The sequence below is a fragment of the Galendromus occidentalis genome, unplaced genomic scaffold (genome assembly GCF_000255335.2).
Source record: "Galendromus occidentalis unplaced genomic scaffold, Mocc_1.1 scf7180000077428, whole genome shotgun sequence".
In the NCBI taxonomy this organism is placed as follows: domain Eukaryota; kingdom Metazoa; phylum Arthropoda; class Arachnida; order Mesostigmata; family Phytoseiidae; genus Galendromus; species Galendromus occidentalis.
This window is the reverse complement of record NW_003805416.1, coordinates 325,332-338,367: the sequence shown is the minus strand read 5'-3', so window position 1 is coordinate 338,367 and position 13,036 is coordinate 325,332. Positions and strand designations below refer to the sequence as shown.

The 13,036-nt window shown below is 52.3% G+C and overlaps 1 protein-coding gene across 1 annotated transcript; it reads left to right on the top strand.

The window, feature by feature from the left end:
• The first annotated feature begins 4,593 nt into the window (after positions 1 to 4,593).
• LOC108864173 (uncharacterized) lies at positions 4,594 to 7,758 on the top strand. Its single transcript, XM_018639264.1, has one exon. It carries the CDS (start codon positions 4,594 to 4,596, stop codon positions 7,756 to 7,758), a length of 3,165 nt encoding a protein of 1,054 aa, XP_018494780.1.
• Positions 7,759 to 13,036: the final 5,278 nt, after the last annotated feature.

The following is a 13,036-nucleotide window of genomic DNA, read 5'->3' as shown; positions in this document are numbered from 1 at the left end:
CGAATGGGAAGAATTATTCCGATTGCGTTCTTTGCTCCGGAACCCTTTTCGAGCCAGAGTCTCCCGAAACTTCTGTTCCTATTTAAGTACTGACGGACCGCTCGTCATCGGATGACTCGGAAAAGCGTGATGGTGATTGAAGTGAGAAATTCCGAAAAAAAGTATCCGACTCGTTCTTGGTCTGGGCGAGGGAAACATCTACCAGAGGCTAGACAAAGGGGAGAGATCGTAACAAGTCTGTTCCTTCGGCGAATTCGTTCGCGACGGTTGTGTTTTTCTCTGGCTCTCCCGCAAGTCGACAAGCCTAATAGAAGGGTTCGTGTTCGTTATCTACTATGTTGTGTTCTCGGGCAAACAATCGCAGAATCGCAAGAGGAACCTTCCGCCGGAGGCTGAGGGGAGAAGATTCTTGTAGTTGTGGTCGACGGCCGCGGTTGCTATCTCCGCGCCGAGGGCCAAACGAGTACTACAATGGAGTCCAAATGGTTGCTGCGTGTAGGCCGATGGTAGGTTCCGACGTGCTATCGCAAGATCTGTTCCTGTCGTCTTTTTTTTCTCGCTGGTCTACTCTTAAAGAAGAATAACAAACCAAGTCACGCTCCGAGTAATTCACGACAACCACCTCCAACTCTATCGAGCATATTTGATACGATTGCCAGGGAACTCGAGTCGGAATCGGCTGACTGGGTCTCGGGAACAAAGAGGCGGAAACGTTTCTACGAAAAGGAGCAATCTCCTGCGGTCGGACATGTTAGCTGATAGAGCAGTCTGAGAGGGGGCCACAGCGGGCGAAAATCCCAGTAATCAGGAGAGATTATCTGTTTCATATTCATAAGAAACTAAGCCTCTCAAGAAACCTCGTTCCCGACTGCTCTGGAGATCCAGCCGTGTCAGACAAACGGCCGAGCACAATCTCCGTTTCTCCTCTCGCGGATGATTCATCCGCTCGCGGCCCGTGATGAGCGTGGCCGAGCCCGGACACAGCACCGGGGCTCGTTTCCGCGCAGGGTTTCTGAAGACTCACGCTATTCGGGACATCGGGACGAGCGTGTACCGCGAAAAAAACGCGTGGAGCTAGACTTGTTGACGCGTTGGCCGCCGTAATTGTATCGAAAGAGTGAAGCAGAAGGATGGGCGGGCGGTCGGTCGGTCAGTCAGTCACCGCTAATGACGCGAGACCCCTCTTATGAATAGTTTCTAATGCAGCGATCTCCGTGAGAGCGGTCGTGGCAGCCATCGCATACGAGAAGAGCCGCATAAGGCAACGTTGCCATAGTGGTATTAACGAATGATGGAATGGAACGCAATGAGGCAAAAACGAAGAATTCATGAACGAAGTCGTCGCTGTCATCCGCAGCCACATTCCGGGTGGGGAGACCTCATCAGCGGCGTTGGCGGTGGACGCCCGGCACCGACCCGCTCTTGGTCTATAGTGGGCTCACAGCTAAAGAGGGCTATGGCGATCAGGGTATTGCTCTTTTATCAGAGGTGGGAATCTTTGCCGCTTCCCCCTAGCCCCAGGATCCTGATTGCGCACGCGGGAGGTCCAAGGCCACTTGGAGCAGTCATGTGAGAATTGCAGGAAAAAAACACAGAGGATACATGGAACGAATGATTTATTATTATTCATTCTCCCACCGCGGTTGTTCAGCCTTCATGGAAATGTGCGTCGGGATTCAACTCTGGAATAAATCTTGGTCTCGACCTAGAACCAAAAAATTGCAGGACTCGAACCAATGAGCCCTCAATCCGACACCGTCAATGTTTCAATCTGGCCGTCTGTGATATCCAGACCGCTTGGTCAGAGCTCCTGGCTATTGGTGGGGTTTTCCGCTTCTCATGGACTGGGATGCCCTCTGGCAACTCTTTCGACGCTCGTTGGCTCTGCGAGCCGTTGAATCGGGCTCCGTGATCGATGCGGGAACAGAGTACAATATTCACGTAGCACCGCAGTAGTCACGTTTGGATGGTCGGCCGATACAGTTTGTGTGTACCTTCGACGTCCGTTCGTAGGACTGCATCCGGTCGGCGCAACGACCATGTTTGCAATGGACATGATGGCCGAAGAGCTCCTTCACATGTTACGTGAGCTCGCAATAGATGCTACAGTGAAGCTCCTTCCTCGTTTTTTCCCGCTATCTTCACCGGCTCTTACACAGCGTGGTACCATTATTTTATTTGCTCTCCTAATGCTGAGTTCGTGTTCGCTCAGTTCGGTCGGTCGCTCGCCCACCCGCCCGCACACCCGCTTACTTGCGTTTGCTAAAGCATTAACGGGTGTTATATTACCCCCTGAGGAGAAACCTCACATGATTGACCACTGGGAACGCGAGGTGAACACACAGAGAATCACGTGTTTATGACTGAATGAGGAATAATACCGCCTGCCTCTTCGGTCGATTCCTTAGACGAGAGCAACGGAAAGGCCGGTCGTATGGCTGTCTGGACCTGCCTGGGTCTAGAGTTTCCCCGGGACGATGGAAAATATTTCCAATGAGCATTCCAATCATTCAGGAGAGTCGGAACCAAATACCGACAGCGAATTCAGCAGAGGCGAACTTTGAATCCCTGCAGAATCCGGACTGCTCCTTCTTCAGAAGGAATGCGGGAAGCTTTTCTCGCTTCCATTGTCGTGTAGGTACCTTAGACGGGAGTGTGCGTGGAGGTGCTGATGTTTGTTCGGATGCGACAACTGAAATCCAATTTATATCCCGGTAAGGGGACCGAGTCCCTCGGAATCCCACGAGCGGTTCACTTTCTTCGCAGGACTGTTGCGAAATGATTGCTGTCGCGAGGCAACAAAGTTTTCCTTGTCGAGTACTCACTGTAGCCGAAGCTCTTTTCTTTGCACAAGTTCCAAGCATCTCTCTATCTATCCATCTATCTCTTTCTCTCTGTCTGTCGCGCCCAGCGTCAATCTACTTTATCTCTATCGCTCAAGCCTCTCCGGTTTTGTCGGGATGGCGGATCCCGCACTTGCGACTTCTATAGCAGCTGGAGCGAAAGGGATATCTCTTAATTAGGTTACGATGATACACAGCAGGCCTCTTGGCCATCGATGGCCTCTCAAGCAAGGCCCCCGGAGTCCCTGCGTACTTCCGCCCTGACTCCTCGATCGAGAGCCGTTTCGTCCGATCGCCCAATCGAAGCAAGTGTCCAGCATGTAATGGTAGCGATCGGACAATTGACTTATTTCAACGAGCTCTGAAATCCCCGCTCCTCGTTCTCGTTCTCTCATTTCCTACGAAGCCCGCACGGAGCTGACCGAGTTCCGTGCTCGTGGAACACCGGGGACCGGGCGCACCCTCTCTCGATGGGTCTCGCTCGGTCGGTGTCGGGATAAATGGAAATCTCCAGGGGCTCTCCTTGTGGCTAAACTATTTATATGCTCGGTTATGGAATTCCCTGGGTCCTGCCTCCTTGGCTAAATGTCCATCTCGGCTGGCAAGAAGTTCGGCCACCGAGCCTGCTCGTCTAATGTATCTTCTGCTCGGAATTCCCTTCCCTGATTTGACGGGATTGGCTGTGACAGCCCCGGCGGAGGCTGCAGCGGCGCTTACCAACGAAGCCAGTAGAAATGACTAGTCCTCTAATGATATCAGTCCATGCTCCCCGAATCGTCCGTCCCCTCTCCCACGCCGCTTGTTCTCTGTCAGCTTTTGATTGGGATTCATCCCACCCAGAGCAATCGTCCTGATCACTTCTTTTCGGTGTCTCCCCAGCAGCATCCGCGGGTCGCCGAGCGAAGCTCCGCACAGAACTGTTCCAAGGAAAATGACGACGAGGACGACGTTGACTCGAGGTGGGGAGTTGGTCCCGGCTGCCCGCAAGCTCGGGTCGGGGTGGCTTCCTTATCGGGACCGAGTGGGATTTTCCTCCTGACACATAGAGAGTGCTCATCATCTTCATGGCCGGGATGATCCGCTGGATAAATTTACATCCGCTTCCTCCTGCAAACGATGATTTGACGATGATGATGGCGCCGGCAGTGATCGCTATCATCACTTTCGCGGCCCCAGCTACCATTCATGTCTGTGGTTTTTATTGAGCTCCTCCGAGAAAGTACCGCTCGAGTCGCGGATGGAGAATAGAACAAAAACACCGAGTGACCCACAAGAAATTCCTCGAGTTCCATCTTCGAAAAAGCCGAACCGTGTTCCGCAGGCATTCGGAAAATCGACCCGTGCGTGGATTTGGACGAAATCCTACATCCCGTACGAACAACAGACTTTGTCCCACCGAAACAATCTTTTCCCTTGTTCCTCTTATTTTGGAGTTCGATACGGAGGCCGATGTCAGCGAGGCCTAAAAACCCATGCGTTATCCTCCTCGGCCTGTTTCTGACCTGCGGAGACATTGCGGCGCTTGGAAGCAGCCGGATGGAAGAAGAGGAGGGTTTCTGTTCGTCCCCGATTGGTGGCGGACCCGATGCTCCATCAACGTTACGGTTGATGCAGCCCAGCCACAGCCGATTCACATCGTGCTCAATCGTATTCTTCTTTTTTGTTTCAGGAAAATGATTCCTTCACGGACGGCAGCAACAGCTTCACCTCCAGCCGCCGCAGCAGCCGCAGCCATCCGGACTGAGTGACGATGCCCCGAAGAGAAGTTCTCTTCTTTGTCATTGTGTTTGTGTTCGTTTCGATCGACGACGCGACAGCAAACGTCACGAGTGCGCACGAGGCATGGGCGGCTCACGTAACCGAGAGCCCTGTGGCGGCGGTGACTCTCAATCACACTCACGTGCTTCACCTGCCCTTAACGCAGCCGCAGCAGCCGGCGCCGCTGCCACCGCTCTCGTCCACTCAAAATCCATCACCGGAACAAAATGGAAGCTCTTCGCAGCTGGCTAGCGAGCGAAAATCCTCCACGACGACAGATGTGACCCCGACAGTGACGCCGAAGACGACGACGGATTCTTCAATAAAAGCCAATAGGGGGATCAAGAACGTTGAACTCATCACTAGGAGACCGTCGGAGGAAAAGTTCAAAAGACGGAAAACCAAGGGGAGACCGATTACCACCACTTCGACGACCGAGAACCCTCAGAACGACTCTCCTCAACAGGAGTCTCAAACAACTTGGGCTCACCTTCCAGATAAGCATCAACAACGTCCATGGGCCATCGACGCTCAATGGGACGACTCGATTTCTCTCTGGGGCGTTCGCATCCAGCCACCACAAACACCCGATTTCAAAAGTGCCCGCAGCGAGTGGGGAAAATATTGGCCGATTCATATCTATTGTGCTGGTGGAGTGTTCGCTCTGCTCGCCGTCGTCAACTTGTGGCAACTGCTTTCGAAGTCGTTCTCCTCAACGGCTCTCCTAATGCCGAAGGGACGTTTCATATTTGTGACGTTCCTCATGCTGACGGCTTGTTCTTTCCGTGCGACGTTCCTGCTCATTGATCCCTACAACGTGAATCAGACGTATCGAGCTGAAATTCTACCAGCACTCATGGATCTGCCGTTGTTTTGTATAGCAATGAGTTTCGCTGTCGTCTTTATCACCTTGCTCGACATCTCGGGTGTGCGAATCGCCTCGAAGTTGTGCAGGAGCTCGAGTGCTCTCGCTCTCGTGTACTCCTTGTTCTTCATCGGGGGGACGGGTGTCCTCTCCGTCGCGGGATTAGTGCCGCCCCAGTGGAAGCTCATAGAAGTGCTGCCGACTCCAGGCTTCGTCGTATGGACTTCGTTGATGTGTGTGTGCTTTCTGAGTGTGTTTAAAAAAGTGCGGCGGGCCGCCGAGAGGAGACACGGTGAAAGTTTGAGGGCGACTTTCACCAAACTACATATCGAGGGTGCGGATATCCCACAGAGACTACCGCGACCGACGTTTTGCATCGCCGTACGGATAACCTTCATAAATGTCCTCTTGCTACTCGCCATGAACGGACTCACTCTCTACGGTATGATAGCCGTGCTAAATATTTTCTCGATCGGTAGACGACGCCCCGCAGCCGAGCCGTGGCCTTGGTGGAGCTATCAGCTGATTCTCCGTATGCTCGAAGCCACCGTTAGCGTTCTGATAAGCTACAGCTCGCTGCAATCGGAGAACGATCCACCCAGGGACGAGGGTTCGACATCGGAGCAGCACCCAACCACCGGTTGCTGCGTCCTGAGCACCTGCTGCCAGCGGAAGGACGTCGTCCACAATTACGAGTCCTGTTCTGATATTGCGTACGGTTTTCGGAACGAAAACTTTAATACGTCATTAGACTTCTCCAACGTGGCCGGTAGCGGCGCCAGCGGAGCCGCAACGAACCGAAGCCACAACGCGTGGAGTCGAGGCCAATCAACTGCCCCGCTGACGTTCCAACAACACGGTCGATCGGAAGAATCGAGCACGGCGAACAAATCCTTCGCGCGGAATTCGCTCCTTTCGCATCCGATCCAAGCGTTGAGCTCGCTCGGCTCGGGCCGGCAATCGAAGTTCGCGACGAATTCCAGCGTCGAAAGCAGCCAGAGACACTCGACGATCATGTTCCGGGACAAATTGAGGCGGAGCGCTCCTCCCCAACTCCCAGAAGCCGCTCAGCTGAACCAGGTGGCCAACGAGGACAACGAGGGCGACGACGAATCGATTCGTGCGCAAATGGGTTCAAGGGTTCACTCGATCACCGAAGAGGACGCCATGCTTCTGAATTCACCTTTCTTCCCTCGCTTCAAACGCAGCCATTGTTCCAGTCTCGATAATTCGATCGACGTCTCGAGCGACCAGCTCTCATCTCTCGGACAGAGCGGGGTCGACTTCATGCCGCAACACCACCGTCGAACGACGGCCGGCAGCACCTGCAGCAGCGAGTCTGCGGCCAATAGTTTCGATGTTGCGTTCTTCCTGAACTCGAATCCTCACCTGGACCACACGCAAGCTGTCGCCGCCCAGCGAGAATTCATGGAACGGCTCGTGCGCCACGAACAGGAACGACATTTGAAGAGGAGCAGCCAGCAGGAAGATCGCAGGAGGTTTTTCGAGGAGTACGATCGGATCCAGGAGGAGATCCGCCGAGAGAAAGCTTTAACGTCGAACCTCGAGCCGCGCAGCATATCTCCCATAGTTAGCGCGAGATCGTCCGCTCACAAGGCATCGGGCGTGGCTCGGACGCGGCTCGAGAGCACCCGTAGCGAAGAGATTCTAGAGCACCAGGAGCATCACACAAACCTGAAGAAGAGTCACCATTTGCAGCACCACGACCACAAACACCACCTGCAGCAGCAACAGGAATCAGCCCATCAGCAACATCAACACCCATCTGTGCACAAGATGAGCCTGGATCTGGCCCCGTCTGGCGTTGTGGGCACGCATCCAACTCAGAGTCGTGTTATCGGCAACACCGCGGACGAGGACATAACGCCAGACTCCGCCGTCTACCTCGACCTCCACATGTCACCTTGCGACGAAAGCCCCGCCGGCGACCTGCACATTATCCACAATTCGTTCCACAGTCTAAAGCGGGCGTCGCGCAGTTTCCTCAATCGCATCAATTCCACGTTTTCTCTATCGAACAAATCCTACGCGCCCCTTGAGAGCGCCGACGAGTGCATCACGTACTTCGGCGCCGATTGCGGAACTCTAGACAAGGGCCAACGACTCCGTGCGGCCAAATCCGCCGATGTTTTAGCTTCGGCGAACCACGAGGATTTCTGCAGCGGCAGTAGTTTACAGCACGGAGACAGTGGACTCTTGGTTGAAGAGAACTCTCAGAGGAGCTCCGTGCTCTGTGACAGCGCCTGCCAAACCGAACCTTTGTGCACGTAGAATGTGAGCGCCATCCCTGCCTCGTTCGAACCCATACGCACCAAGCGTCAACTGTCGGCGTTTTGAGTTCCGGAACCTCTCCTTCCCTTATCACCTGGCCTTCGACCACGCGCTCACCCACCAGCTTTGTCGGACACATAGGTAGGAAGCGAAGGAAAGAAGCCTCCGAGCAAAAAATCGTGCCTCTCGTGAAATCTAGTCGTTGGAGTCGGTAGGGCCAATCGAACTGAATGCGAATTTGTAAAATATTGTTGTTCGTTTTTACATGGAAGAATCTGTATAAATATCAAATGTAAACAAGTGAGACCCAGCGCTCAATAAGTGCGAGCTGCTCCCAAGGATCCGAGTGTGAATGAAGCTCTACTATTTTTCCCTAAGTAGGCCCGTAGAGAGGGAGAGACAGATACGAATAGAATAATGCCTAGAAAAACAATCCATTTCCGGTCGGGAACGCGATCAAATCACCTAGTGGAAATGACTTCTGTTGAGCTTTACCAAACTGCAAAGTGCACGATTCGGAGCCTCATATTCGGCTCGAAACTCTTCTCGGCACGTGCGAGAGCTCGGAGGGAAGGAATCTTCCCGCGAGGGAAGCGGCTTCTATATGAGGAGTTTCTCCGCGTTGCACAAGAGAAATTTCGAATCGGACCGATTCATTCGAAAAATTCTAGAAATCCCCAGAGATCGTCCCGAAATTCAATGACGAATAATTAAAGAAGGATGACGACACCGAAAAGATGGGGGGAATGTGCCAAACGCCAAGATTGCGCTTAACATTGTATGTACCATGAGAACGAGATGTAAATAAACAGAATGATATTCCATACTATGAGCGTATAGAATTCATCGACGGAAGAATTTATGCAGCGCTCCGTCTAGCTGGTTCAAAGCATTCCCGCAAGCTCCAACCGATCCCGCATCACCCCTTGGGAGCTCTCAGGTATGGCAGCAGTCTCGTAGGGCAGCAGCTTGACAGAAAAGTGTGCACTCAATTAGAAATTATTTGCACGAGGTTCAGAGAGCGAGTGGGTAAGCTCCAGTTGCCAGCTGCGAATGTTCTCAAGCAACATCGATCTTAGACAGGCTGCCCATCGAGGTGATGGCGAGACCGAACGGGCGGGCTTCTCACCTGCTACTCCATAAATTTCCGAGAGGACGAAGCGCGATGACAGAAATAGACGCGCTCCAAACGAGGTTCACTTCGAATCGGCTGATTTGACCCGCTCTAAAACTTCGGTGTCTAGCTGCGGGCTTCGTCAAGTCCGGGCAAGCGGCTCGAGAACCTATTCCGCTGAACTACAGGTTTCTAGAGATCTTTCGATTCCGTAAAGTATGATGCCACAAAACAAATCCATGCTCCCGTTGGAGAGAAATCATTGCCTTCACGATATCGCGCCTCGCCTCGAGCATCCTATTGATCCATCATCTTTGTTCATAGCGGAATTCTCGCGAGAGATAGTGGTACTCTCCGACATAGGACGCTTATCTCCAGGAGGCGGTGAATCGCGAAACTTCCCAATTCGATGAGCGACTCTTCATCTCGAACCCTCGCGTCACAATCGAAGGCGATAATAGAGAGGCAAATTTTATGCTTTTGTTCCGTCAGCGTCTCCGAGCTCCATCGGAACGCGAAAGTGTTGAAATGAACCTCTCTTCGAGGGACTCTCGTCGCATGGTAGGGGGTGGAGGAAGGGGGGGGGACGAGTCGGAGAGCTACTTGGTGGAGAAGCGAAGAACGAGGCGAAAAGAATCCTAAATTTGATTTAAATTCTCTGCTCAATTTGCAGTTGTAGAACTTTTCTTCTCCCGTTCCACCCGTACAGTGCCACAAGACGAAGGGATTCTCGGGACAAGGCGAAGGGATTCTCGGCTCAAAACCTCGTTCCGAATCCCCACCAAAAACCAATCTTTCGCTTTATATCCCCTTTCTCCCGCGCGAGTGGAAACTCAACAAGCTGCTTGTGAGCGCGATAAAGTCCACTTTTCCCCAGTGATCTTAGGCTCGGTCCTCCGCGGACGCCTACCCGTAGCTCTCACGAATCTTGCGAATGAGCCGCAGACTCGTGTATTTAGGCTCGGATGGAGGAAGTAGTGGTGGTGTTTTCAGGAGAACGTGCTCTCCATGCGGGATGTATCCGTGTTTGGTCAAATGAATGTTTTTGTCCTTCATTACAGCAAGTGATATATTGGCCTACCGGGCGTCACGGCGGCCACTGCCTCAAGCAGAAGTAAGTCAGACAGCATCTGAACGAGTCAGACAAAAAGAGACGCTTGCCTGCTGCATAATATACTCGGGATTACTCTGCTTAATGGAGTCATGACCACACGGTGTTGCGGGCTGGCGGCTCCATCACATCGAGATCGGGCATCAGATCGCAAAGGAGCGAACCAGCGATGTTTCCTTGTGCAGTGCTGCGACGAGAGCACATCCATGGCGTACGCATTCGATGATCACCCAACGCTTTCGTAGCAATGAAAGCGGCTAAGACTAGAACGCGGCTGTTGCTCGCTTATTCCATTTGAGACGGAATGCGACTCTGAAGAAGTCGATTATATCGACCCGGAATATAAAAAAAAACAAAGCTGGCGCCATACATTCCAAATCATAGATACCTTCCCTACAATAATTGAGACAGCATCCATGCTGAATCTGGGCTTCTGTCGAGGTTTCCGATATGAAAGACACATTTTTACGCATGGCGAGAGTCGACAGACGTTGCCCCAGTCGGTATGATTTCACGGTGCTCATTCCAGTCCCAATAGATTCGAGGGAAGGATCTGTTTTCCGGAGCGCGAGCTCGGTCGGTGGCCGAGGATCCCGTACCTTCACTTCGGTTAAAGACCTGAGAAGCCGCTCGTAACGTCGCCGGAACGACTCGTCGGAAGCGTCTTTCTCGGAGAGTCACGAGAGGCTCTCTCAGTCTCGCCCGACACGGAGACCGCCATCGAGCGGGCTGTCCATGTGGGCGAGCGCGCTTGCTCCAGCGAACGCCCCCCAGTGCCGTGCCAGATGAATCCTCATAATCAGCGATGTAACGCTGTTTCGTTGGGCAGAATAGCCGTGCATCATGTTTTTGATTTTATTCGTGCTCGCTCTCCTCGTTCCTATCTATGGTTTGTGATGGTCCTTGGACATGTTCATCGGCGGGTTCCTCTGCGTGGGGATCGGGTCGGATTTTGATATTTTCCAAACATCTCTCAGATTTCCAGTCGACGACGGTCTCCCCATCCACATCGTCAACGACCAAACGGACGAGATCAACGGCGAAACCAACGAAACCGCCTTACAACTACTACTCGCGTATCTATAAACGTATCTACAATGAAAACATCAACAGTGCCTACTCCATCCCGGTTGGATGGACCGAGGATAAAGTCAAAGTCAACGTGACCTTCACGGTGCTTTCTATTTCCCCGATGGCGTCAAATCCGTCCCTCCTGGAAGTGCAGGTTAAGGTTGAGGAGGTAAGCATGTCGCGAGGTCAACTCGGACAAAAATTCCCGAACGTCAGAGTTCCCGAGAAACTTTCAAGAGTTTTCGTCGCTCTAGAAGTTTTCCGCGGATACTTCTTCGCGGTATCGATGTCCACAGGTACAGTGATGCATGCAGGTCAATGACGCTCAACCTATTGTGACATACATTCGGATAATATGAAGGTTCGGCCATCAGGAATGGTACAACATGAATCTCATCTGGGCGGAGAGCGCCTACGGAAACATAAGGGAAGTGGTCACAAACCTGAACATTTGGCTTCCGTCGATGTCCTTCCAATATGAACGCACGTAAGGCTTCTTCCTTGGGGGGATAGCGAAGCTTTCAGTCCATGCTCCGCGGGCAGCGGATGATCGCGAGCACTGCTCACATGCTGTGGAAGTTCTAGCTCAGACGGGCCTCTCTCAATTTCAAGGAAATTCCCGACCACAAATCCTCAAACAGGCCGAAGCTCGTATGCCTCATCCGTGAATTCAAACGGCATTTGCCGAACTTCGTTCAAAGCCGATATGATCGCCATATGCGAAGATTCCGAGGGTTCGACATTCTCCGTTTGCACCATATACGTCCGTTACGTCGGATATCCCGACGCCAAAGTGGTCTTCGACAAGGTTAGACTCAGATGGCAGTTGTTGATTATCTTATTCGTATGTTCGACTATCGTGGATCGTGACGTCCATCATACCGACCGCTGAAACTTCAATATCGGAGAGCTCTAGATAGGATTTGGACAGACAGAAATGTTTCTGGAGCTTCTGTGCCATCGTCAATCGATCCCGCATCAAATTTGGTATCAAGAATCTAATTGCCCTAAGCTAACCGCAGGTTTCGCCGATCGTTCATCCGAACATGAGCAAAGGCAAATACAGAGTCAATTCTATTCGCTCAATGCGACGCTTCGTGCCGAAACTGGATAAGACCATGACTTATTCGGACGAGGTGAACTTGGTGCTCATCGTAGAAGAGAATCAAGTGCTTGCTTTCAGCGAAGCGACCTGGCCCATGGTGAGCGCCAATCGAATTCTGAACAAGTCGAATAATTGGATAAAGAATCTTCCTCATTTTATGGGAGCTGCTCAATTTATGATCCGGTCCGCGGCACTGATTCCAAAAATCTTGATCTGAATAATTCTAGTTCTGCATCGTTGTGTCCATGATCGCCTTATGCTGGAGAGAAGGGACAGCGTACGAGCTCTTCTCTCTGCGCACGGCTTTCACGATATTCTGCGGTATCGCGTGCATGCTCAGCGTGGATCAGAAGCTTCATCCGAGGATTGCGAACAGTAAGCTCGAGGAAAAGCTCATCGGGAAAAAGGATGAATAATACCGGGTGACAAGCTGAGAGCTCCTCGTTACAGAACCCTACCTGGTGTGGATCGTCGGATTCCATTTGCTCATGAGTTTCTTCGTCTTCGTGGAGAGGTTCTATCCAGCGCTACAAAACAGATTCGGTCTGCCGGACACGAAGAACATTCCGCTACCAGCTTACGCAGCACGACTCCTGACCGCTGTGGTGACACTGATCGCAGTCATAATTATCTGATATGCGCGAACTCTCAACTTCGCCGTGAAAAGAAAACAAAGTTTGGCCAGGATGCTTTTCTATTTAGTATTCAGAACAGTGGATAGGGGACATGGGTCTGAAGGTAAATGAGTGAGCGAGAATTATTTGTAGGCATTCGTGGGCCCACCCGTGGCCCTCCGGTGACTTTCAGCATGAGGCGTTGCACAATGACGTGAAGCTCGGTCGCGAGGGGACGTCAGCGAATAAAATCCCCTGTGGCG